This window comes from Dreissena polymorpha, chromosome 13, assembly GCF_020536995.1.
Source record: "Dreissena polymorpha isolate Duluth1 chromosome 13, UMN_Dpol_1.0, whole genome shotgun sequence".
Lineage (NCBI taxonomy): Eukaryota > Metazoa > Mollusca > Bivalvia > Myida > Dreissenidae > Dreissena > Dreissena polymorpha.
In genome coordinates, this window is record NC_068367.1 from 8476732 (window position 1) to 8504668 (window position 27937).

The 27937-nt window shown below is 37.0% G+C and overlaps 3 protein-coding genes across 3 annotated transcripts in view; 2 read left to right on the forward strand and 1 right to left on the reverse strand.

Moving 5' to 3' along the window:
- The window catches only part of LOC127855924 (plexin-A2-like), a 33064-nt gene extending 32685 nt beyond the window's left edge, over positions 1 to 379 (forward strand). The window contains exon 8 of the mRNA XM_052391838.1: positions 48 to 379. The gene's annotated coding sequence lies outside the window, so the exon portion shown is untranslated. The remainder of the gene's footprint in view (positions 1 to 47) is intronic.
- The window catches only part of LOC127855142 (uncharacterized), a 368604-nt gene that overhangs the window by 139994 nt on the left and 200673 nt on the right, over positions 1 to 27937 (reverse strand). The window lies entirely within an intron of this gene.
- Positions 212 to 20477, forward strand: LOC127855925 (interferon-induced protein 44-like). Its single transcript, XM_052391839.1, has 6 exons — positions 212 to 243; positions 15525 to 15717; positions 16461 to 16658; positions 16906 to 17049; positions 19132 to 19303; positions 20173 to 20477. The coding sequence occupies exons 1-6, from the start codon at positions 212 to 214 to the stop codon at positions 20475 to 20477; spliced, it is 1044 nt and encodes a 347-aa protein (XP_052247799.1).

Here is a 27937-nt window from a genome sequence, read left to right on the forward strand (position 1 = left end):
AGAGTTTGTATCATAAAAATTACAATTTTATTGTTTATATTTTGTAGGAATGCTGAAGAGCAACAAATAGAAACCGATGACTTTGTAGAAGATTCATATGGTTATGATAATGATGCCGATTACATCTCATCAGAGGAAAGTGACAGTGATTGTAAAGGCACAGCATATCCAGAACGAGACACAGTGAACATATACGTTGAGGAAAGTTTAAATGTCATACAAGGAGATGGAGACAAAGAACAGGTTGAAATAGGAAAATCCAGTATCAAACTAGTGAATGTACAGAAAGAAACCATACACATAGCTACCTCAAAGAATACTAATATGTGTAATTTTAATTAATGCTTTTGCAATGCTTTGCAATACCTAAATATGTATAAAGCCAAAACGAAAACCTTAAAAGGTGCTTTAAAAAAAAGAAAATTAACATTGTTGATAAAAAGCTGCCAGCTTTAATCTCATGTTTGTTTACATTATGTTTGTTTTTGTGCGTAGTATACATTCTGTATCTTAATAGCGTGTAACAACTAGTCCTACATGGTGCAGTGGAAGAGTACTCGCCTGCAGATCGGGATGTCTTCAGTTGGAATCCTTCTACTGGCTTAGTGTTTTTTTCATAGAATTTTGAAATTTAACAAATGTTTTGAAAAAACACATTGACAGCAAAAATACAACGTTTACATGTTGAAATTAGTGATCAATCTTATTGCATTGTTATATTATATTATTGATTTGACAAATAGTGTTATTTCTTATCCTGAAATATTCGTATTGACTTACCAGTCTAGCATCTTTAAACAATGTACGGATCAACATACAAATGTACCTAGATAGAAAAATAACCTAATCTGTTTAAATAGCTTGGCTAAGTGCTGACCTGTTTTACACAATGAAACACATTTTTTTGTAATATAGGTTTTAAACTGTTAATTATGGTTGTGGTAGATGCAATTGAGTTAGAGACTAAAAATGGAAGTGGCATGGCTTATCTAAAATTTGTTGTCCAATCCCTCCTAATGTGCAGTTGGCAGATCATCACAACTTGTAAATGAACAGTTTATATTGGAGAATCATGTGAACAAGTTAGAGTACATATTCCTGAATAACATGGTTGTCTTCGTTTAAGGGCTGAGTTTGTGTCAAAGTTTCTCTGTTTTGTATGTCATAGGAATGTTTACTTATACTAGGTAATTGATAATTCTAATATTTTTCATATCATTCTGGGAGTTTTCAATCAGCAGTTTTTAACACAAAAATCTAATCTGTTGTAGTTAATACTATTTGTGATTTGAAACCAAACAGGGCATCCCTTAGCTTAGCTTATTATTTTCAATGGCCCATTTTTAACATATTGTTGGTATTAAACTAGTAAAATGGTTCATTTATGTTATACTTTGATCATTATTTGGTTGAGAAGAATGGCCTTTCTAGATCACATGCCTCAAAGTGACAGGGTGAGCCTTTAGGCTCAGTCTTCATGGTGCGTCGTCAAACTTATTGCTGTGAACACAAGAGGCCAAATGCTCTGCACAGCTGGGTCAGAAGAATAATTTTGATATCTTAGTAAAACCTTATGAACACTGTAGTTGTCAAATTTTGATTGTATCTTCACCAAAACTACTGTAGTTGTCAAATCTTAATTGTATCTTCACCAATCCTTGTCATAATGTTTGTCTTTATGATATGTAAACCAAGATCTGACATGGGTCATCTGGGGCAAAAAACTAGGTCACCAGTTCAATAAATATTTTAATGAGTCAACAGAAATTGTCATTTGAGCGATATAGGGCTATCTTGGCCCTCTAGTTTATGTTGTATTTATAAGTAAATATGTTTGCTGTTGTAAACAAACTTAAGTGTTAAATTTGTTCGAATGAAAATTGCAGACTTTGCAGTTAATCTTAGTGCATGGGCCATCTTTTATAGAAACGATTTTTGCTTAATATGATAGGGATCTATTTATTATGTTGACTAGAAAGCTTTTTGATACATTAATATGTCAATTTTGCATTATGTTGCTTGACGTTTAGATAATTGACCCTTGTTAATATCACTTAACTACTATATAATGGTTTAAAGTATAATGAGGATTATTTTTATAAAATCATTTACTGATATTTAAAAAGGTGAGCTTTTAGAATCATTCTCTGTTTGGCATCGTGCGTCATCAGTCTTTACCTTGTGAACTCAATTTTAAGCCTAATTTTAGCAAAAAGGGGTCAGGATGTTAATATTGACACAATTGAACAAGTTTGATAGTGGGCCATTTGAGGTGAAAAACTAGGTCACAAGGGCCAAAAAAGGGAAAACATTATGAACACTTTAGAAATCACTGTTTTGATTGGATCTTCATTAAACTTTGTCAAAATGTTTGTTTCAATAATATGTAGGTCAAGTTTGATAATGGGTCGTTTACGGTCAAATATTAGGTCACTGGGCAAATTTCTGGAAAACCTTGTAAATATATCAGAAGTCACTGTATCGATTGTATCTATACCAAATTTTGTCTGAATTTCTACCTTAGTTATATGTAGGTCAAGATCTGGGGTAAAAAATCTAGATCATGCATCAAAACAAAGTTTTAATGAGTGATTAGTGATTGTCATATAAGCAATAAAGGGCAATCTTGGCCCTCTTGTTTCATTAAGTGGAACTAAAACACAGATTAACCAGTTATTTTCTGATGATTCGTATTTCTACAATGTAGTCGACTAACAATTTAAGTCTGTTGTCGATATTGTTGATGCATGATTTACAATGTGTGTATAAAATATTGTCATTCAAGCAAGATTTTTCAATATTTCATGTTAATATTTATATCAAATTCTATAAAATAAAACTACCGTAAGCAATCTCTAATTTAAACCTCTGTGCATTTACTTTATGACAAACATGCTCACTATTGTACTTTCTTTGTACTTAAAAATAGTTGAGAAAATAAAAATCAGAAAATATTTGTGATGTTGTAAGTTATTTTGTTTGTTAATACCTCAGTCACAAATAGACACCGATCACCGTCCGATCAGCGGCCGACGTATTTTTCCGCTCATCGGGCTGGCGACCGGCCGATGATCGCACGGAAACCGGGCCAATTTGTAGCATCGGGCGGCGTCCGGATTAATTTTAAGTCTCACTTAAAATTTTACCCGATTTACCCAGGAAGGAATCGAGTTGAGATCGAAACAAGATCGGACGATCAACGCACGGGTATCGCCCGACATCGGATTCATTGAACGTGTATCGGCAAAAGTAAAGGAATTTCCCAGAGGCATGTAAATCGGCCGGCGACCTTCTGATTGTTGGAGGGCCTCCGCACGATGCCCGACGGACGCCGGACGATGCTTGTTATGATACACGTACCATGAATCCGATGTCGGGCGCACGCCGGGCGATAACCGTTCGTTGATCGTCCGATCTTTTTTCGATCTCAACTCGATTCCTTTCCGGGCCCGATGTCGGGTAAAACAAACTGTGATATAAAAAAATAATCCGGACGCCGCCCGAAGCTACAAAATGACCCGATGTGCGCGCGATCATCGGCCGGCGCCAGCCCGATGAGCGGAAAAAAAACGTCGGCCGCTGATCGGACGGTGATCGGTGTCTGTTTGTGACTGAGGTTTTAAACTTTGTCACTCATCGGACGGCAGACGGCTCCGACGTGTCCAGTCTTCCCGATGCATGGAGATCGGACACATCGGTCGGCGACCGGATTATTTGTGACTGAGGCATAAAGGAGGTGGATTATGAAATCAAATATGTCAATAGTTGTGAGCGAACCTGAATATTTCTAACGACCTATAAAAGTGTGTTTTGAATATCTATTTATGGTACACACCACTTCTGCTCATTATCGTCTTAGAGCTATGACATGCAGATTTACGCATGTATTGACACACTATTACTGATATTGGGATTCGCTTACAGCAACAATTTTGATTTCTTTCGGGATAAGAATGGTTGAACCCATGGAAACCTGGAGGTAAAATACTGATTTTAGCAATATTATTTTAAAGCTCGATTATGAGCTAATGTCAAGCATCAATGGCGATGTAACAAATGAAGCACACTGTTAAATAATATCGATTAATTAATTGGAAAATTTGATCCAGGTGTCTGCGAATATATGTATGTGTTGTCCTTTAAAATCTGCACATTGTATGTATGAAGGTCCTCGCGTTGGAAGTCCTTAAATTGTCCGAACTTTTCCAGTGTGTGATATATGCAAATGAAGGTCCTCATGTTGCATGTAGTTGTCCAGTGTGTGATATATGCAAATTAGGGTCCTCGTGTTGTATGTAGTTGTCCAGTGTGTGATATATGCAAATGAAGGATGTCCTCGCTTTGATGTCCTCATAAATATAGCTAAGTGAGAGTGGACCTCGAAGTGTTTTCTGTGGTAACTACTGCGTGTATCATATTTTTTAATAGATTTTTTTATTTCCTATCTATATCTGCGTATTAATAGATTTTGTAGTAAAGAAAGGACAGCGTTATAATGATGTCCTCAAAAACCACGTTAAAGTCATGGTCCCCGGAATGGTACCTATTAAGGGGTGTCAATTTTCCGGATTATTCCGGAAATCCGGATTTAAGCAGTCCAGGGTTTATTTTGAGGTGAATGTAAATCCGATGAGTTTGTTTAAGGCGGGTGGGGGTAGGGACAAAATTCTTTTAGTGCGGGATCATTTCAGAACGAATAGTGTTATAGCATCGTCGGCATTCCGGACATTTGCGCTTGGTACCGATTTTATTTATTGATTTCTGATTGGTAAGCGGCTGGCACTGACATGAGCAGGCACTGGCAAAGTAAAGCACTGCAATATCATATTTTAAAACAATATGTTAATCAAATTATATATTGACTGCGTATTTGCGAGGTTACTGGTGACTGGTTTTCATTTTCTGCAGTCAAACGATATGCATATTTTATTTCATTTGCAAAAGATGTATCGCGACATGTTTTCGGACAGTCGTTTTCGGATACGCTGGTTTGTTAATTACATTTCGAAGTTCTTAATATCATTTGTTTAGAATGACAAATACACCTGTGGTGTTACGGATGGTTTGGTTTATAATATTTCGCATTGTACTCACCAGAAATTGCACCTAGAAAGACTATAAAAAAAGAACAATAAGCTAGGGCTCAGGGGGTTGGGCCCTCTCTTCCCTTTATCCTACGGCTTAACTTTCCGGATTTCAAATTTGGGCCAATTGACACCCCTAAATTTAAATTTAATTTACTATACAAACATGTGTGTGTGTGTGTGTGTGCGTGCGTGCGTGCGTGCGTGCGTGTGTGCGTGTGTTTATGTGTATGTGTGTGTGTGTGTGTGTTTGTGTCTGTGTGTGTGTGTGTGTGTGTGTGTGTGTGTGTGTGTGTGTGTGTGTGTGTGTGTGTGTGTGTGTGTGTGTGTGTGTGTGTGTGTGTGTGTGTGTGTGTGTGTGTGTGTGTGTGTGTGTGTGTGTGTGTGTGTGTGTGTGTGTGTGTGTGTGTGTGTTGCCGAAGGTACGCTAACTGGCCCGTATTGGCCCTGTTACCCCATTATAGGAGCCTATGATCGCGATTATCTCTCGGAGTACGTGACCCAGAGCGACGAAACTTGGCAGAATTGTTCGCCACGATGGGTCACGCATGCCGAAAGTGCAATATGGCGTCTCAGTGCCATCGCTTCCAGTGAAAGTGTCGCCGAAGGTACGCTAACTGGCCCGTATTGGCCCCGTTACCCTATTATAGGAGGCTCCGCCGAATGACGTTGGTCCCGTCGTTATAGGACGTCATATGGACTTGCCACTGACGTCATAAGATGCCACTTTGACGTCAGTGTAAACGTCAATGACGTCACTGGGAGGGTCGGCGACACTTCCGACATGCTCGTCTCATTGAGCCCTACAAGTGTGCCAAGTTTCATGACAATCGGTCAACTACTTTGACTCCAGCAATGGCAGAACGGCTCCCATTATAAGGAATGCCAGCCGATGACGTCACTATGGAGGTTTACACGTACGCGTTTAAAGGGCGCCGCTCGCAAACGCGTTTGAATATAGTCGCGAAATTTGGCACGTTTGTAGCGCTCACCGAGACCCGTCGAATGACGCTGTTTTGACCGTTATAGGACGTCATATGGCCGTGCCGCTGACGTCAGTAGCTGCAACTTTGACGTCATCTGTTACGTCAATGTCGTCACTGGGAAGACCGGCAAAATGGCACCTTTGTAGAGCTTACCGAGACCCGCCGAATGACGTTGGTTTCGTCGTTATAGGACGTCATATGGACGTGCCACTGACGTCATAAGATGCCACTTTGACGTCAGTGTAAACGTCAATGACGTCACTGGGAGGGTCGGCGACACTTCCGACATGCTCGTCTCATTGAGCCCTACAAGTGTGCCAAGTTTCATGACAATCGGTCAACAACTTTGCCTCCAGCAACGGCAGAACGGCTCCCATTATAAGGAATGCCAGCCGATGACGTCACTATGGAGGTTTACACGTACGCGTTTAACGGGCGCCGCTCGCAAACGCGTTTAAATATAGTCGCGAAATTTGGCAAGTTTGTAGCGCTCACCGAGACCCGTCGAATGACGCTGTTTTGACCGTTATAGGACGTCATATGGCCGTGCCGCTGACGTCAAAAGCTGCAAATTTGACGTCATCTGTTACGTCAATGTCGTCACTGGGAAGACCGGCGACATGGCACGTTTGTAGAGCTCACCGAGACCCGCCGAATGACGTTGGTCCCGTCGTTATAGGACGTCATATGGACGTGCCACTGCCGTCATAATATGCCACTTTGACGTCCGTTTAAACGACAATGACGTCACTGGGAGGGTCGGCGACACTTCCGAAATGCTCGTCTCATTGAGCCCTACAAGTGTGCCAAGTTTCATAACAATCGGTCATCTACTTTGCCTCCAGCAACGGCAGAACGGCTCCCATTATAAGGAATGCCTGCCGATGACGTCACTATGGAGGTTTACACGTACGCGTTTAACGGGCGCCGCTCGCAAACGCGTTTGAATATAGTCGCGAAATTTGGCACGTTTGTAGCGCTCACCGAGACCCATCGAATGACGCTGTTTTGACCGTTATAGGACGTCATATAGCCGTGCCGCTGACGTCAGAAGCTGCAACTTTGACGTCATCTGTTACGTCAATGTCGTCACTGGGAAGACCGGCGACATGGCACGTTTGTAGAGCTCACCGAGACCCGCCGGATGACGTTGGTCCCGTCGTTATAGGACGTCATATGGACGTGCCACTGACGTCATAAGATGCCACTTTGACGTCAGTGTAAACGTCAATGACGTCACTGGAAGGGTCGGCGACACTTCCGACATGCTCGTCTCATTGAGCCCTACAAGTGTGCCAAGTTTCATGACAATCGGTCAACTACTTTGCCTCCAGCAACGGCAGAACGGCTCCCATTATAAGGAATGCCAGCCGATGACGTCACTATGGAGATTTACACATACGCGTTTAACGGGCGCCGCTCGCAAACGCGTTTGAATATAGTCGCGAAATTTGGCACGTTTGTAGCGCTTACCGAGACCCGTCGAATGACGCTGTTTTGACCGTTATAGGACGTCATATGGCCGTGCCGCTGACGTCAGCAGCTGCAACTTTGACGTCATCTGTTACGTCAATGTCGTCACTGGGAAGACCGGCGACATTACGACCGAATGAGTGCGCATACCATTCATGTTTAAAACAAATACAGTGTATCATAATTTGACAAAACATAATCTTATGTAATAAACAATTACAATACATATCAAAGTTCAAAATGTCCAAACCATAAAAGTAGGATTATAGGAGTAGGAAATGGTCAAGTTTGAACTGCGCTGAGAATAGTCATACAAATTTTTGCATAGCTCTTACAGAATTCCTTCGCGTTTGTAAATCGTCACTGATATATGATTGATAACACGTGGATTTCCAATCTACTAACAGTTTGATAGTATCCGCTAACATGTCATTCTTGTAACGAAAAGATGCCCTGCCTCTCCGAAACGAATGTGTTCCAATTTTGTCGGGGTCAGTGCCGCTTTGACTTAGACAATCTCTAACACGAGAAATAATAATGTCATCGCGTAGAGGCTTGCAAGTACCTTGTTCATAATAGACAAAAGCAGGGCCAGCAGTGTTTGCACATTTGGTCAACTCAAAATAGTGATAAATAGCCTGGGCTGGACATAAACGACTATCTGCCATGCATGTTAATGGCACCTCGAAGATCCGCGTTCGGTATTGATTAACTTTGCTCCAACGAATTGACAGCAGGACACCCCAGGGAAGGAAACTAATGTCCTGACGGCGTAAATTCTTTGAGGGGTTAAAAGTCACCGCGCTTTTGAGAAGCACATTCGATGTACGTAACCATCCATAGAACATAGTCAGACAGGCAGTCCAAACACTTGCGTCCAAATAGTTTGCTAAATTGAGTTGCACATAAATATTCCTGAGCATATCAGGGCCGATAGGCGTTTTTCGCACTACGCTGTCGCCCAGAAAACGTCTTATACCTCGTAACACACAGGTGAATTGAAAATTTGTGTAAGCGGATTCGGTAAATTCCATTCAGCATGAAGTAATCTAATTATATTCATATATTGTTTCACTGAGCTATATTTCTTTGACTAAGCTAGATAAGTAGCGTAACGACAAATAGTCTGTGACGTAGCTGGCACAGGGCAGTAATTCATCTCAGAACAAAAGGACATGTATGATTTACGATGTACGTTATAGGTCTTCTTGGTATTGTCCGAATACGTATTGCTGATGTAGAAATTCACGTCTTAGTCAAGGCCCGCTTCTCTTCTGCAGCCTGTAATTTAAAAAGCGACACATATATGAATTGAAATATCCCAGCTGTGTCATAGTGTGAAGGAGGCGTTGCCTAGCTCCATGTTCATGTAATCTGCTTACACAATCACTAAAAGTATTATACTGGCCTGGATAGTAAACTGCCCGTAACCTAAAATTATAAAGAACTGATAACCAGAAAATACGTCTTAGAGATTCCATAACAAAAGTGTTTTTGCAAGTCGCCTTATTGATGACAGCGCAAGCTGCCATATTGTCACAATGCACAAAAACCCTTTTATTTTTCCACAAGTTCGCCCATCTGTGTGCCGCTGGTTCAAGACGTAATACCTCCAGGTAGTTTATAGGTAAACTAGTCATAGCATGTGGCCACGGTGTATACACAATATCACCATGGAAAAATCCACCCCCTGCAGTTTTACAAGCATCAATCGAGATTGACGTGGATTCTCTGTCATCCACAACCGGTAAAATGTCATTTAAAGTTTGCATAAATGATAACCATCAATCAATATCTTGTCTCATGTCAAGTGTTATGCGCGTACGGTGCCAAGGTTTCCGTTATTTATAATACCGATCTACCAGCCTTCTGAAGTGCGTACGTCCACCGTGAATACATTGTGAAAGCCAGCTTAATTTTCCAATTGCACTTTGAATTTGGCGCTTAGTAATCTTTTTATAATTAGGTGTTTTCTTAAATTCTGATCGTATTTCCGATATTTTATTGTCTGACAAGAAAAGGGTATACCGTACTGAATCTACTGTAATTCCAAGAAGTATTAATCTTTGAACCGGTCCTTCGACTTTGTTATAATTTATCTGAAAATCTAATTCCCGCAACATACGGATAAGTTCATGTAAAGCAGTTCTTACGTTGGGGTGATGATCAAAAAAGCGTCTAAATAACAAACTATCGTCTTGAAACCCTTTCTTGCCATAATTGCTCGCACTGATTGTGTTATACGATTAAATATCTGGGGTGACATTGATGCGCCGAACGGAAGACGTTTATCGATCATAAAGGTTTCGTGAGTGTCTCCAGAGAATTTCCATTTTAGCCCGTTTGCATTGAAATTTGATGGATGCGATTTCACACTTCTATAAGCATTAGTTAGGTCGGCCTTTGCCAGGAAAGAGTTAGGTGTTATGTAATCCATGGCATCCTTTAAAGTTTGGTATTTGATGTGTTCCGTTGTTGCGTGATCGTTAAGCGCTGCGCCGCTTGGTCTACTGCAGTCATGAATGAGCCTGACCTTAGATGAGCCTTTCTTAGGTATCGCGCCGAGAGCAGAAATAATACACGGTCTTTTATCGACGACTTCGTTATGTCCATTTGCAATGTCTGTAAAAATTTGAGATTCACAACAGTAAAAGCGGATAATTTTCGGTACAGTATGGAAAAGAGAAACCCCACTTCGGGACCAGAAATATATTAGTATCCAGCCAGACAGTCCAAAACTATAAAAAGAGCCTAGTCTCCCGCTATTGTCAATATCAATATACAATTCGGGGCTGCCTTGCTGGTCACTGTTATATCAAATTTCAGTTATTTATTTGTTCCTTTTGCATCCGATTCCCATAGGATTTCATTATGGGACGGCCAACGTTTAGGGAATTATTCTTGCCTTTTATTTAAATCAGATGCATGCACTTTCTAAAATAAATCCCATTCGCCCAGATGCAAGCTCCCCCGGAAAAAGCGTTTCGACAAAAGCACAGTTCTTTAATAAACTTATTACATTTTTCAAAGTGGCACTACTTAACGAGGCATACGCGCATGCACAGACATTCATCATACACTATGTGTTCATAGTGAGAGTATATTTCGCGTTTTACATTATATTACAATTAACAAATATTTACATATTTTGTGCACATGTCATGTCCGTTCAATTACAAAAGATTCAAAAGATAATACCAAATCCATTTAGAACAACTTTCCTCATCCACTTCTACTTTCTTTTAGCATGCGCAAAAGTTACCTGCTTTTTATAACTTTTATGAAACTGTCGGATACAAAACATGTTGATCGTCTCAGCTGAAGCCTGCTTTTGTCCTTGTGCCATATTTATTTTAATCCAGTTTATTTTTAGGAATTACAAGTTTGTTGACGATTAATATCTGCTTAAAACAAAATTAGTTATAACAACTATTGTTTTGATATGTATTGGGAAACGGCACACTGTATCCATCTTCATTTTTTATAAATTGATAATTATATTTATTATTTTGCGGGAGCGACGTTTATCATCTGCAAAACTCAGGGGCGTAGCTGCTATAAGGAACAGCTGGCCCGGGCCTACAATTTTTTTAAACATGAAAACAAACGCATAAAAATGTTGACTCTGAAGGGGGTGAGGTGTTAGAAATCTGCATTTCATATTGAAATAATCCTCAGACAACGGATTATGGTCGTGTTCAAAGGACATATCTTCCAATTATCAACTCTACTTCTTTCTATGTGAATAGATTCTAGCTCGCTTCTGTGACGTGACTTGCTGTAACATGTTTACATAGATCTACATGTAGATCTACTTGTCTTCCTTTTAACACTACAGTAAGTTGTAATCGATTATCTTTGGATTTGTAAGTAACATTCCGAATTATCTTTATGACCGCGGATATTTAAAATGGAGCACTCGTCCCCGTATCCCGATCCATTGACTGAATCCGGGTCGGTTCGGTCCCTTGATGCCGAATAAAAACAAAATTTAGTTCTCTGGCATTGAGATAGAACAGTAAAATATCAAAGAAAACAGGCCAACGTATTTTATTTTCTTATCTTATTAGTTGTCTAGATATGTTTTAAATCGCGCCACATGCGTTATAAGATTTAAAAACTTTTAGGGGGAGGACCCCAGACCCCCGTTTTAATGTATCATATCCAGGCCTACAGCACAAAACATGCTAGCTACGCCCTTAAAACTAGAAAAAAATAAACAAGAAACGAAGCTTGGGGTTTATTATTGTAACCCATGTTGATGTAAAAGTTGTTCTCTTACAAATATCACTTAAGGGTTAGTGGTTTTTGTTAGGATTTTAAGAATTGACATTGACTTTATTTGTATGGTATTGCATAATCTGCAGTATACGTTAAAGTGACTGGTGAACAATGTTGTATTCCATTGTCAATTTGTCTAATCATTGATAATATATTTTTAATTCATATTGATATTTGTCACCAAAGTATAAAAATTTGTCCATGCATTTATGAAAGTATGTATTTATTTTCAATTTACATGTACTGTTATAACGATATCATATATTCCCGCCTTTGGAAATGTCAGCCTTTAAATTGACAAATCGCCAGTGTGTGTTTATATCATAATGTTTTTCTGCAGAATAACATTCGTTTATAGAGTCTATTTTAATCAATACATTATGCACATGTCCTAAATATGAAGAATACCATTGTATTTAATTGTGTGATTGTTTTCAGAGTAAATGTATCTAACTTTTCATGATACATTCTCATATAACAAATTTCCGACTATTTTGTTATATATTTGTTATAATATATACTTTAAGTATATAAGAATGCGTACTATATATATATATTTTGAATATAATTTACTATATTACCCATTGTACTAAAGCTTAAGAATTGAATGCACATCTGAAAACTATCACTCAATTTCTGAGTCAACAGTGTTTGCAAGACAAATTTAAGTGATAAAAAATTCAACGGAAGTTAAGGTATATTAACTAATCAAATCGCATGACTTTAACATTATCTTAACACAATATGATAATTAAAAAATCACAATGACAGTCACATGTAAGATTTTAAAAATGAAAGCTAGACTGGAAACAAAAGGTAAAAATTGATTTTAAATTGTACATAAAACAATTGTGTCATTAACCTATTTATGCCTAGTGTCTAAAAAAAAATGCCTTGGCAAACAGCGTAGACCCAGATGAGACGCCGCATGATGCGGCGTCTCATCTGTGTCTACGCTGTTTGCATAACAAACAGCGTTTCCCTAAAGGAATTTCTGTAAGAAACATTCTAAATATAGAAATAAATGTACTAGACATCCCTAATTTGGAAACAAATTGATCCAATTTAGAAGGATGGGAAAGTCCACTAGGCATAAATGGGTTAAACTTATTGAATTCGCACGTAAAAATCGTTGTCAGTTATTGTCTGTTTGCTGTTTTCTATTTAAGACAGATAGTAGCCATTCTCCCTGCGGAAAGACGGTTGGTTGGGAAAAACGGTTGTGTCGACACATTCCAGTTTAGTTAATGTATGTTGTTGTTTTCTATATATTCTAACATATATATAATATTTTTTACTTATATTAATGAATATGGTATCTACCGGTATTCATCACTTAATTTGTTTAACTGTGGAGTGTTTGAATGAGGACACTATGTACTTTCTTTTCAGGCGCACAACAAACAAACATGTGTGAATGTCTTCCATCACATTTATTGAACATGGGTTGTTGAGAAAATTTATCAAGTACACAGTAAAAAGTTAGTAAATTTAATCTTGTAAGTGCATCAATATTGTAAAACACATGAAATAAATAAGGTTTAACAATGTGTATCATAATCAATTTTTTTATGTAACATGAAGTTCGTAATTGATGAAGTTACTTGGTGACAGATACAGTACACATTGTAATAAATGCATTCAATTTAAATATTTTTGTCATTGAATGTGCATGTTTGCATGTAGGACAGCTTATATAGATGAGTGAACATATTTAATAATGCATATTTATCTTTTGATACAATTAACTTTACAAAACACTAAAATAAAAACATTTTGTATACTTTCATATATTATTATGGTGATTTATTAAATATATGTTATTTAAAGAAAAAAGGGTTTATCAAACTTCACAATACCAATTGTAAAAAGGGCTTTTTGTAAAACATGCATGCCCCTCTATATGGGCTATAAGTTGTAGTAGCAGCCATTGTGTGAATACGTTTTTTGTAACTGTGAACAATGGTGGTGGTGGTGGTGGTGGTGGTGGTGGTGGTGGTGGTGGTGGTAATGGTGGTGGTGGTAAAGGTGGTGGTGGTGGTGGTGGTAAAGGTGGTGGTGGTGGTGGTGGTGGTGGTGGTTATTGATACAATGCATTACAAAAATGCAGTTAGCCTTACATTTGGTAAAATTTAAATATATTACAAGGGAGGCAAATGCTGTAACAAAAACTTATTGCATTTGTTTCCCCTGTATATAAGAAAGATATAATAGTGTATTACCTCCCCTGTCCTGCTTATATTTATATTAATCAACAAAATTAAACATTAACACAATATTTAATATACACAAGGGCTGTTTGTTAAACAGGCATGCACCCATATGGACTGTCCGTTGTAGTGGCAGCCATTGTGTGAATACGTTTTTTGTCACTGTGACCTTGACCTTTGACCTAGTGACCTGAAAATCAATAGGGGTCATCTGCGAGTCACGATCAATGTACCTATGAAGTGTCATGATCCTAGGCAAAAGCATTCTTAAGTTATCACCTGAAAATCATTTTACTATTTCGGGTCACCGTGACCTTGACCTTTGACATTGTGACCCCACATCAATAGGGGTCACCTGCGAGTCATGATCAATCTACCTATGAAGTTTCATGATCCTAGGCGTATGCGTTCTTGAGTTATCATGCGAAAACAATGTTACTATTTCGGGTCAACGTAACCTTGACCTTTGACCTAGTGACCTCAAAATCAATAGGGTTCATTTGCGAGTCATCATCAATCTACCCATTAAGTTTCATGATCCTAGGCGTATGCGTTCTTGAGTTATCATCCGGAAACCATTTTACTATTTCGGGTCACCGTGACCTTGACCTTTGACCTAGTGACCTCAAAATCAATAGGGGTCATCTGCGAGTCATGATCAATCTACCCATGAAGTTTCATGATCCTAGGCGTATGCGTTCTTGAGTTATCATCCGGAAACCATTTTACTATTTCGGGTCACCGTGACCTTGACCTGTGACCTAGTGACCTCAAAATCAATAGGGGTCATCTGCGAGTCATGATCAATGTACCTATGAAGTTTCATGATCCTAGGCCCAAGCGTTCTTGAGTTATCATCTAACAACCACCTGGTGGACGGACCGACAGACCGACAGACCGACCGACCGACAGACCGACCGACATGAGCAAAGCAATATACCCCCTCTTCTTCAAAGGGGGACATAACAATCAAATGGGTATTCTTTTGTTAGTAAATACCAAACAAAGTAATTGTTTTGACATAGAATTGTAGGAATAAAGTTACAAATAAACATAAGCTAAACGAACATATTGGATTAGTAATGTTAATACAAAACAGAATTCACTTACAAATAAACTTGCCTAAATATCTTTTTTGTAGTATGAGTTTCGATAATATAGAGGTCATTGTACAGAATATTGACATAAAAATACCCATAATTATTTGGGGAAAAACTGGCAACGACCAATTTATTGTTATAATGCCTGGGCACATTTAAGTATATTAACCATACCCGGGGTACATTTAAGTATATTTAAGAGTACCTGGGTAATATTTATTGAGTACCCGAGATGCCAATTAACAATCGATCCTTATAATCATGAACTTTTAATACTATATCAAAAATCTATCTTAACATTAATTAATATATTCATTCTAAAGAATTTTAAATATGAAACAATTTTGTTCCAACAGAACATGTTTTGACGTGATGTTTTGACGGATGCAGCGCTACAGCATTTCACCAGAAGTGTGACAACAAGGGGCCCACTGTGACGGTGCTGTACAACCAACAAGACTCGGTGTATGAGGAATATGCTAGTTCAAACTGGACCAGCAGCACCGGCGCATATATAACAGATTCAAACGCGTTTCTGTATCAACTGAAGTATTCCGGCAGCGACACACTCACAAAGTTTTCAGTAACGAAGGCAGACACTGCAATGTATGCACTATCTTCATACGGACCTATATTCGGCGGTGGACACGATCTTATTACATTCAAGGACATAGTGTACAGCTCTGGTGGATATTTCGCTTTAAACGGCTCAATGACTTTTGGACACAGCTTTAACAATCAAGGACTTACTGCCGGCAAAATAACGAATGGAAACTTCAATGTGACCGAGTTAGAAGTTTTCAGTGTAACAGGTACCTGTATATTATGCTCGAAATATGCCAATATATATTTTCAATAGTAACTGACATCCTTACGACAGCTAGGTACGTATGGGAATGTTTAAATGATTGCTTGTCAATGTCCGACAATGGAAACTCTGCAAAGATTAGTTGATTGTTTGAATTTACAGTTATGACACTTGCAACTATAAACGTTTATGATGACCAAAAAGTGTTATGTTTGTATATTGACTTGCACAGATGGGCAGCGGAGAAAGACTCCACCACAACCTTGGAGAAAAACTCCTGACTGGAATAAAAAGGTAAAGTTCAAAAAGTGCATTCTTGCATTGTTTTCGCGTGTTTGAACGTAAAGGAAATTGAGAAAACAAACGAAAGATATTAACGAGTGGCAATATGTTGATTATTTCATTTACTCTAAATAAACGCCCTGTCAGCAAAACTTTACTAAGATACAAATCGGAGTGGCTATTTCTTCAGTGACATATAGATTTATTATTAATAATATCAATTATCCGGACTGTAGTATCTCGAGACGCTTATCAAGGACATCGTATCGTTCAAACATTCCGGAAAGCTTGGACTCTCAGATGTCCGTATCCTGATGCTGGGTCCAGTGGGGACGGGCAAGTCAAGCTTCTATAACACCATCAACTCCGTCTTTAAGGGCCGTATCTCTCAAAGTGCCCCATGTGGGGTCGCTATCAATGGCATTACAATTGCGGTATGTCAGCATTTTAAAACCATTTGAACCATGCATGTAGCCCATGGAAGCTGCGTTTTCCAACATTAAAAATTGCAATGTTAGATTTTTTTCCAAATAATACATGTAAAATGCTACTTATTTAAAAGAAGATAAATATGGGATTAAAAAGTTCAATAGGAAGATATAAGGATTGAAACTGGCATTAATCCCCAATTGATGAATCAATCCTAATACGTACCTGAAATGTAGTGTACATGCTTTGCAGTACACACCATATGAAGTAAATGTGAGTTCTGGAGAATCGTTAAAATTCCGGCTTTGTGACACACGTGGTCTAGAAGTCACTCAAAGTCTTGACATTTTTGAGTGCAACTACCTGCTAGATGGGAACATCCCAGATTATTTTCAGGTATTTTTCTTGATAAAATGTAAATTTATTATGTCTCCCTTCGAAGAAGAGGGGGTATATTGCTTTGCACATGTCGGTCGGTCTGTCGGTAGGTCCGTCCATCAGGTGGTGTCCGGATGATAACTCAAGAACGCTTGGGCCTAGGATCATGAAACTTCATAGGTACATTGATCATGACTCGCAGATGACCCCTATTGATTTTTAGGTCACTAGTTCAAAGGTCAAGGTCACGGTGACCCGAAATAGTTAAATGGTTTTTGGATGATAACTCAAGAACGCATACGCGGCGAACAGGGCGTACTCTGAACAATATAACCGAAGCAACTGGTCTGTAATCCTAAATCTATAATTATCAGTTTATTGAAACATCATCGTTTGAGTAAAATAAAGTGGAACAGAAAAAATATGATCAGAATATGAGATTTTTTGTATATTTTGTATATTAAGTATTGTGTTAATGTTTAATTTTGTTGATTAATATAAATATAAGCAGGACAGGGGAGGTAATACACTATTATATCTTTCTTATATACAGGGGAAACAAATGCAATAAGTTTAAATTTCATGTTTAATAAAAAGAGGATATTTGTTCATGTCAGTGTGAGATCATTTGTTATTTTTTATGATCACATTTTATTATTACTTTGACAAAACAACATTTACCTGAATACCACAATGGTTTCCACCCAGACAATACCCCACGCCCCTACCAGAATCCCTTCCCCCCCAACCTTACCCCCCCATTTTTTTCTTTTAAACATCATCTAATAAATTACCCCACCCCACATTATAACCCCTCTCACCCCTACCCCCTCTACCCCCCTACCCCCCCCCCCCAATTTTTTTATAAATTTTGAAAAATCTAATAAATTACCACAACCCACATTATACCCCCTTCTCACTCTCCCTACTCCCACACCCCAATTTTTTATACATCTAATAATTACCACACCCCACATTATACCCCCCTCTCACCAACCACCACCCCAACCCCCCACCCCGCACCCCCAAAAAAATATTTTTTTTAAACATGTAATAAATTACCACACCCCAAATAATACCCCCCTCTCACACCCCCTACCACCCCCCATTTTTTTGTTTTTAAACATCTAATAAATTACCACACCCCACATTATACCCCCCTCTCACCCCACCACCCCCTACCCACCCCCATTTTTTTTTAAACATCTTATAAATTACCACACCCCACATATACCCCCTCTCACTCCCCCCCTACTCCCCCTACCCACCTCACCCCCTCCCCCCAATTTTTTTTAAACATCTAATAAATTACCACACCCCACATTATACCCCCCTCTCATTCCCCCCTACCCCCCTACCCCCCACCCACCCCCCAAAAAAAGGATTTTTTTAAACATCTTATAAATTACCACACCCCACATTATACCCCCTCTCACCCCCCACCCCCCCCTGCCCCTACCCCCTCCCCCCCCCAATTTTTTTATTTCTTAAAACATCTTTTTCCTTTTTAATTTTTGAAAGATCGTCTAATAAATCATTGAATATGAACAATTTCTCCATGATGGCTTACGTTATACTGTCAAGCACTCGAATAGTCGAGCGCGCTGTCCTCTGACAGCTCTTGTTAGGTCACAAGGGCAAAGGTCAAGGTCACAGTGACTCGAAATAGTAAAATGGTTTCCGGATGATAATTCAAGAATGCTTACGCCTAGGATCATGAAACTTCATAGGTACATTGACCATCACTGGCAGATGACCCCTATTGATTTTCAGGTCACAAGGTCAAAGGTCAAGGTCACAGTGACTCGAAATAGTACAATGGTTTCCGGATGATAACTTACATTAGGTCAAAGGTCAAGGTCATAGTGACAAAAAACGTATTCACACAATGGCTGCCACTACAACTGACAGCCCATATGGGGGCATGCATGTTTTACAAACAGCCCTTGTTATTATTGCGCATGCAATTAAAAAGGTAACTACCTCTCTATTAAACAATGTTTTTGTGGAAAAAACATCAAGAGTCAATATGAACAATAATATGTTATGAATTATGTTCCAATGGCTACATGACCGCTTAAAGAATGTATACTTTTACAGTTTAACCCAGTCGCTCCAATCATCCCCGATAACCCCCTGTTCGTGCATCAACCAAAGTGTACTGAAAAGATCCACTGCGTTCTGTTTGTGATAGACGCTGCCACGATTGGCGACATACCACAGAAAATGGTCGACAAGATGCAAAACTTCCAAAAACTTATAAATCTTAAAGGTTAAATCTTTGAAGTACTCAACATGTTATATTGCTTACGAAAGTAGTGTTAGTTTGGGTTTACATTTAAGTCCGTTTAAAGTTCGCAAATATACCTGTTTTTCTTCATTTGATTGCACGACATTGAAATAAAGTAATTGTAATCGACTGATAAAACATATTTCAACGAATATATTTGGAAAGGGATAAATAAGTGTAATTGGTCTGTTTCTTTGTTTTTTGACATCGAAGATATCTTGTCATTCGATGAACACAACATTTCACACCCTTCAGAGTTATTAAGTTGTGTAGTGTTTTTGTTTTCGATTGTATTTAAAATCGTTTAAAAAAAAATCAACTTTGTCTTTCTACTAAATCTTCAATTTCATATAATGTACTTACAATTTCAGGCTGCAATAACGTAGATTAGTTTCTTCTACAAATTCACACAGATGAATAACTATCGATCATTTTTGCTTTTACTTTCACATATTGTCGATTTTACATGATTGTCCTAATGTTATAAAAAAACTCAATGCACTTCGTCAACATTGAAAATGACCGCCTAAATTTTGTTGTAATAAAAATGCTGTTATTTTTATTCAATTAACATAAATTGTTCATACTTCCTACTCTAAATTAGTAGTATTTTTTACAAAGCCTTTGACGATGATGGACATAAAGTAATTATGAATAAACAAAGTACATAAATCGTCATTCGGACATTCGTACAGTAAAGGATGAACTATAAAACAAATGGTTAAACCTCTGTTTGTGTCAAAGTGGTGTGTGGGTATTACTAAACTCCAGTATTGTTCTTTTTGTGTTTAATAATTCAATCAGACAACATTGGACACACAATGCTGTATTGTTTGTTATCCACGTTGCAGGCATTCCCAAAGCCGTTCTTCTCGCCAAAGTCGACCTGGCCTGTCAAGATGTGGCCAGTAACATTAACAACGTTTTCACCAGCAAGAAAATTGAGGCCGCTGTAGACAAAGCATCTAACGTTCTTGGGTTGCCTAGAAACCGCATACTTCCGGTGAAGAACTACGAGAATGAGATGGAGCTTGATGACAACATCAGCATTCTGGCGTTGCTGTCACTGCGTCAACTGCTGTTCTATGCAGAGGATTATCTACAGGTCCTTTCGATTAAGATGAAAGCGCTAGAAAAAGGCAGTGATCAAGAATAATACATAAGACAACGCTTTGCTTTTTTTTACTGATTAAAATGTGTATACCTTGTGAATTAAACTAGTAAATCAGATATTTAATTTTAGGTTTAATAATGTTAAACATTGTTTATATTGGTGAAGACTTCGAGTGATAATTTTTTTTATTTTATATAAACATATGGTATAAATGTCTGATATATATCGGTATATAAACAAAGCAACGATTTATGATGTAGTCTTTCAGTCTTAACCCAAATTAAAATGTGTGATGTTTTATACGTAGTGATTGTGTATATATGACATAATATCCCTTTCATGTGTTGGCCTGTCTCGACAGTATTAACAGTTAATGCGTACTTTTAAGTTATGTATTTTAACACATTAATTTAATAAAACATAGAATAATGCACGTAATTATATATTAAACGGTTACATTAATAGTATGTTATGTAGTCAAGACCGCAATATAAGTGTAGATGTATGAAACGTAATGCGCCAAATGTGGTAATACATTTGAATAAGTATCGACGACAAATATAGTATAAGGAATGAAGATTAGTAGATTAATTAACCATTATAATTAATAAAGGTATAGGTATATTCAAACTATTACTAATGATTAAACGGTCACCTGCCGTATGCCGCCAGAGTCAAACGAAAGCCATGTACACATGTATTAAACGATAACGAGGCAGTCAATTCGAGGTTCGAAAAGTGAACATTCAAGTAGATCTCCGATTTTCGTATCGAAGATCTAACGTCATAGCGTATATTATGTGGCTATTGTACGAGTACATTATCTCATCCACTGTGAGAAAACAAATATAAGAATGTACGAACAACTAGGTTTATGTTAAAAATTGCGAGCCTAACGACTTCGCGCATGAGTTACATCGACGTCATTATGTCGGTTATATCCATACGTTTGTAAATAATGCACTAAATGTTCTATATTTCAAATGAACTGTTTGGAGCAGCTATTTAAACAAACATGAATACATATTCATCATATATCATGGTAAAACATCACACAAGTAATAACTTTATAAATAATTTTAACCACAGTGTTTTATTACTGGTTTTATGCTGGTCTTATTATGCATCAACATACATTTATTAGTTTAAGCTTAAATTTCGGCACAGCTGTTAAATCCACCTTTTCACCCCCTTATATAAAAATAAAACTAAATCAATAAATACTAATAAAATAAAATAAAACGTATACACCCAAATCTTAATATAGTTTCTGGTTTCTCATTAAGATACGTATTGGAGATACCACAACATAAACGTTGTGAATGCCGGGGATCTATTATTAACCCATTTATGCCTAGCGTCTAGAAAAAAAGGCCTTGGCAAACAGCGTAGACCCAGATGAGACGCCGCATGATGCGGCGTTTCATCAGGGTCTGCGCTGTTTGCTTAAAGGAATTTCTGTAAGAAATATTCTAAATATAGAACAAATATACCTGACATCATTAATTTTGGAAATAAATTGATCCAATTTAGAAGGATGGCAGAGTCCACTAGGCATAAATGGGTTAAAATCCTCAAATAATCTTCATCGCTGTCAACAACATTATCATCATCTTCATCAATATCATCATCATCATCATCATCATCATCAATAAATTCATCAGTATTATCTTAGTTCAACGCAACAATTTTTTCCTTATAAATAACGCAACTACACATAAAGAGTTGGACTTTGTATTTGACAAGGCATTTCGAAACATACATGCATACACATAATTCTTCAATGTGCATTTGAGATTGACCTCAATGACACCGCTCAGTTTAGGAGTCTTGAGACACCCGTTAACATGACGACATACTTCTAATATATCTAAAGAACTGAACTGCAGGGTATGTCGCTATATGTATAATTTAAACATGCACATATGTGCCATGCGAAACTTATACTTGTAAAATACATGTAGAGAAGTTCAATCATAAGAATAGGAATAGAATATATAAGCATATGAAGACATTTTGAATCAGCTGCATTAAACCAACATTTTTATCTAATCAGTCACAACGCAACGTAAATATCAAAGTAATCGCCTGACTATATAGAAAATAAGAACAGCTCATTTCAAATAGCGGTCAGTACGTAACAAAACAAAATAATATGCTCAAGTCAAAAATAAAATATTGTTTTCAGTTCTGTTTCTTTATTTTAAAACCTTATTAAAGCCCTGTTCCTTTCGTATCAGTTGATGCCCAAGAAAATAAAGGAACTCAAAATTATGACACGTTGAAAAGGAAAAAAAAACTAAATTGTCTTATAGTTTGGTTTGTGTTTTTGTCTGTCTAAGCCTAGGATCTCGGTTTTTAGAAGGCACTCGGGTGATAGGGAAGTAGTGTTAGGGTGAGTAGTAGTAGTATTAGTAGTACTGTACTAACCGTAACTCTTAACTTAAAATGTCCAAGAACATACTAGATATCAAAATCATTAACAGTTAATGAAGAAACAAACTATACAACAGTGTCTAACAGTGTAACTTGTGTTCAGATCACATCTGATAGAGGGCACATAGGTGATGGTGGAGTCGTATAGAAAGAAGCCCGCCCCCACCGAGGACTCATAGCCTCGGATCACAATGACGTCATCACAGACGTGGCTCTGTGTCAAGCCTCACAGTGCCTCTTGTTGACAGCGTCAAGAAACGGCGTCTTGAATGTGTGGAAATATGGGTTTGGGTTTAGATACTATGATTAATACTTATATGTTTGTAAACTTTGGTATAAATTGTAAAATATATGAAAAACTTGTTGTTTATTAAGACACTGGATATGACCAATAATACTTATTGTGATAATATGATTCCTTTCTTTTTTAGAGGGTGTGTCATCATTTCATTTAAATGTGAGCAAATGGTGAAATTCTTTCTTGTTGACGATTTGTATGGAAATTAATTACATGATGCATTATTGAAACTATACTATCAAGTGTGTTTCTGATGTATAATATCAGAGTGTGACTGTAATTGTGTTGTCAACTTGTTCGTTTAGACATTCCTGAAACTGTCAATGTGTTTTTCATTTTATTGTTACTTTTGTCTGCAAAGTATTATAGATTTTAAGGATTCAGTGTCTTGCGAATGTTTGAATATGCAAAGCTTTTCCATAACGAACATATGAAACACGACCGTAGACCCTCTCTTATTTTCAAAATTTATTTTACTTATATAAAGATCCTAATGCAGGTCGGGACTCACTTAATTTTAGGTAACAGTATATATATTATATTGATTGTGTTTATGGATCAAAATATTACTTTTTCTAATAGTGAAACAAAGAATTACATAATATGTTAGGGTTTATGATCTTACAATTGTTTTCAAGCCTGACTCCTATGTTCATTTAGCTAATCTATATATATGTATTGAGTGCTTATTTTTTATTGTTGTGTTTTGAGAGTGCACTTGATTCGAAAAGATACATTTGCAATGTGTAACAAGCTTTAAAGATTTTCACTTTCATGTTTGCGTTAAAGTGAGTATATTTTTGTCAGCAGTTTATTTTTTCAATCTTAATCCAATACATAACGAGAATGAAGCATTTTAGATAAAATATTAAAATATTTACTACCATTTATTGGTACCATTTATTAAATAATGATTACTTTAAGGAAATTCAAAACGTCCAAGCTTATGACAAAAACATACATTTTGCTTGCATTTGTTTCAGAACGTAATATTGTGTATACAGAATATGAACAAAATTATGGGGATTTACGAGTAGTTTACATTTCATGTACACAAGAAAACTATTTGCAATTGTATTACATGCAATTGTGTTGATTTTCGTTGATTGTTTTGTTTTTAAAATATTTTATAGTCTTTATATAGTCGTTCATTTATCACCGATTTATCCATTAAAAAATATTTTCAATAAGGTATAAACTCATTTTGAAGCATTCGGTACAAAAACATCAATTTAAATTTGCTAACCTAGCTCAACTCTGTTTATGTTTTGGCATGTTTATGTTTCATCATGTATTATTAAAAACATGAACTAAAAAGTGAGGATTGAATCAAAATATTTTAAGACATCATGGATACTCAGAAATATGACCGGTAGCTATACTGTTGAATTAAACTGATAAGCTATACCATTAGTATGTATTCAGGTATATGTAGTAAAGAAACTTGATAGATTTTTAGAATAACATGCCGTTTCTTATAAATATGTCTCTTTGTTTTGAGACTGAAACTTGAACTCGATTATTATACCCCCATTACCATTGGTAATGGGGGCTATATAGGAATCACTTTGTCGGTCGGTCGGTCTGTCGGTCTGTCCGTCTGTCCTAAAATCTTGTCCGGGCAATAACAAAATTGTTCATTGTGAGATTTTAAAATCATTTGGCACATTTGTTCACCATCATTGGACGGTGTGTCTCACGAAAGAATTACGTCGATATCTCAAAGGTCAAGGTCACACTTTGAGTTCAAAGGTCAAAATGGCAATAAACGAGCTTGTCCGGGACATAACTTTGTCATTTATTGTGGGATTTAAAAATCATTTGGTACATGTGTTCACCATAATTGGACGGTGTGTCGCGCGAAAGAATTACGTCGTTATCTCCAAGGTCAATGCCACACTTTGAGTTTAAAGGTCAAAAATGACCATAAATAAGCTTGTCTGGACCATAAGTATGTCGTTCATTGTGAGATTTTAAAATCATTTGGCACATTTGTTCACCATTATTGGACGGTGTGTCGCGCGAAAGAATTACGTTGATATCTCCAAGGTCAAGGTCATACTTTGAGTTCAAAGGTAAAACAGGCCACGAATGAGCTTGTCTGGGCCATAACTATGCCGTTCATTGTGAGATTTTAAATCATTTTCACCATCATTATACGGTTTGTCGCACGAAATAATTATGTAAATACCCAAGGTCAAGGTCACACTTTGAGTTCAAAGGTCAAAAATGACCATAAATGATAATGGCATAATAATTCTTAAAAATCACCATAAATTAGATCCTCTTGTTTTGTGAAGACAGCATGCAAAATAGTCTGTGTCAATGCGGCACGTGGGAGTATACGTCACGTCTAGTTTGCATTGTTGTTACCCAGTTATATAGTTGTGTAACTTAAAAGGAATAATGTTTTCAGTTGGAAACATTTCCAAAGCATACAGCTTAATTGCATGGAACTTTATTTAATACCAAAATGTGCAATATACTTTTTTACCTCTTGAAAAAAAGAATAAAACTAAATTGTAATTTTTGTGTGTTATTATGTGTGTTTATATTTTTATGCCAACGGCAGGGTGGCATATAGCAGTTGAACTGTCCATCTGTCCGTCCGTCCGTCTGTCCGAAAACTTGAACATTGGCCATAACTTTTGCAATATTAAAGATAGCAACTTGATATTTGGAATGCATGTGTATCTCATGGAGTAGCACATTTTGAATGGTGAAAGATCACGGTCAATGTTATCCTTGCAGGTCAAAGGCAAAAAAACAGATCCAATGGAAGTAACAAGCTTTAAAGGAAATATAATTTCAATTTATCATTTTGCAGGTACAGATAATTTTCGCAATCGAAGTAATATTTTTTAAAGGGATATAATACAAAAATTAAAAGCGGCGCAGTAGGGGGCATTGTGTATCTTACAAACACATCTTTTTTTAATTAAATAATCGAATTACTTTCTGATAGTAGGTGGTATAGATATCAGCTGAATATACACATGCGTATTGCAGAATTGTTTTGATCTTAGCTGAGTTGGTAGTTGCTGAGTACTTTGCTTTAAGGTTACAGTATGCTAAATACTTTTGGTTGTGCTATACCCTCTAAAAACATGAACATCATTTATTTGAAGACACGGTTCTCTGTAGGGTTACTTGCCATAACTTTATTTTATAATATTTCTGTGTGCATGTGGTAGGAAAAACTTTGTTGTTGTTTACTACAAATTCACTCTTTTACTTGAAGGTTGAAGGTTGGAGACTACATAAGACTTTGAAAGATGGCGGGAAACTCTCATCAACTGGAGAGAAGCCGGTAAATAGATTGCTGTAAAACTTTTCAAATAAACAAAAATTCAATAGCCGTATACGCGATTTTAAATGCATATAGTTTTTGCCAGACGTGTTTTAACTGCGCTACGATTCTGTTGGAGTTTGAAATTTGATGAACGATAACGCGATATTAAATGAGCTACATGTAGTTTGCGCAAACGGAAGTGATCTAATGCGTAGGTATGCAAAAGCGAAAGTGAAAGTTTTTAATATTGGGGAATCAGGTAAACAGGTTTGAGTAATTTCATAAAAATGCATGATATCAGATGTAAGTAAAACAGTTCTGGGTACCGTTTCTTGTACAATGCGTAACGTTACGGACGAAAATTTACGTACGTATAAAGTTACGTACGTTTTTCTAAATGCGTAAGTGCGTTTCTATAAGCCGAACGACGGAACGTAGCGTAAAACTTAGTTGCTCTGCTTGAATGCTCTGATGATTGCGCGAACCTAATTGAGATCGTAATTTGAAGATATTCATAAAGTTAATTTCATTTGCTTTCTCGAACAAACTTTCTGTAAATATTTATACATTTATCCGTAAGAAGTACATTACAAAGAGCAGAGTTCTTTCCCTTGTTCGCGAAATCGCGAGGTGAAAGCAAGGTCAAATTTTAAGGAAGTTCAATCTATTGATTCTTTTGAAATTAATTGTGCCCATGCTTTGCTGTGCTGGATATGCTCTTTGTTAAAATAGAAGAGATGATTCTTACTAAAGCAAATCTTATACGAAAGGTTAGTCAGATACAGAGGATAATTACAACGAGCGAGGCATGGTATAGGGGATATAACCCTGGATTATGGTTAGGTAAAGGTTAACCAAGCTAAGGCTCGTGGTTCAGATTTTCTAAGCCTCGCAAAATAAAAATCGCTTTATTCGGCACCGGCCTAGTATTCTCTATATTTAATAAGCACGTGTTCTTGTTAAAAAAATATATTTTACTGCATTCATGTACACGGTTATGCTTCACGCAACGTGAAATTTCGTCACCGATTTAAGACGAAGTCAAGGATTTTCTTATACCATAAGATATCGGCACAAACTTCAAGAAAACTGTCTTGTATGCAATTAAGATACATTGAAATACCTTGAAATATTTGCAAAAATAAAACTCTTAACGGTGTGCACATTCTGTTCAGCCCGAGTGAACGCCCCTCAAAACTTGGTTGATTCTGCACCTTGATAATTGCGATTACTCAAACATTAAAGATCCACATAAATACATATATCTTACACAATTTTGCATTTGTTTATTGTTTACAATAATCGTGAGCTATAATGTAAACATGATTTAAATATGCATATAAATATATACTTTTTGACAAGAACTATGTCGTAAGCACTTATCACTCTCAATCTACATCAGACGTACGGTCACTGAAAGAAGTTTTCATTTACTTACGCGTTGAATACTAATAGCGTCATTCGAATCACATCTTT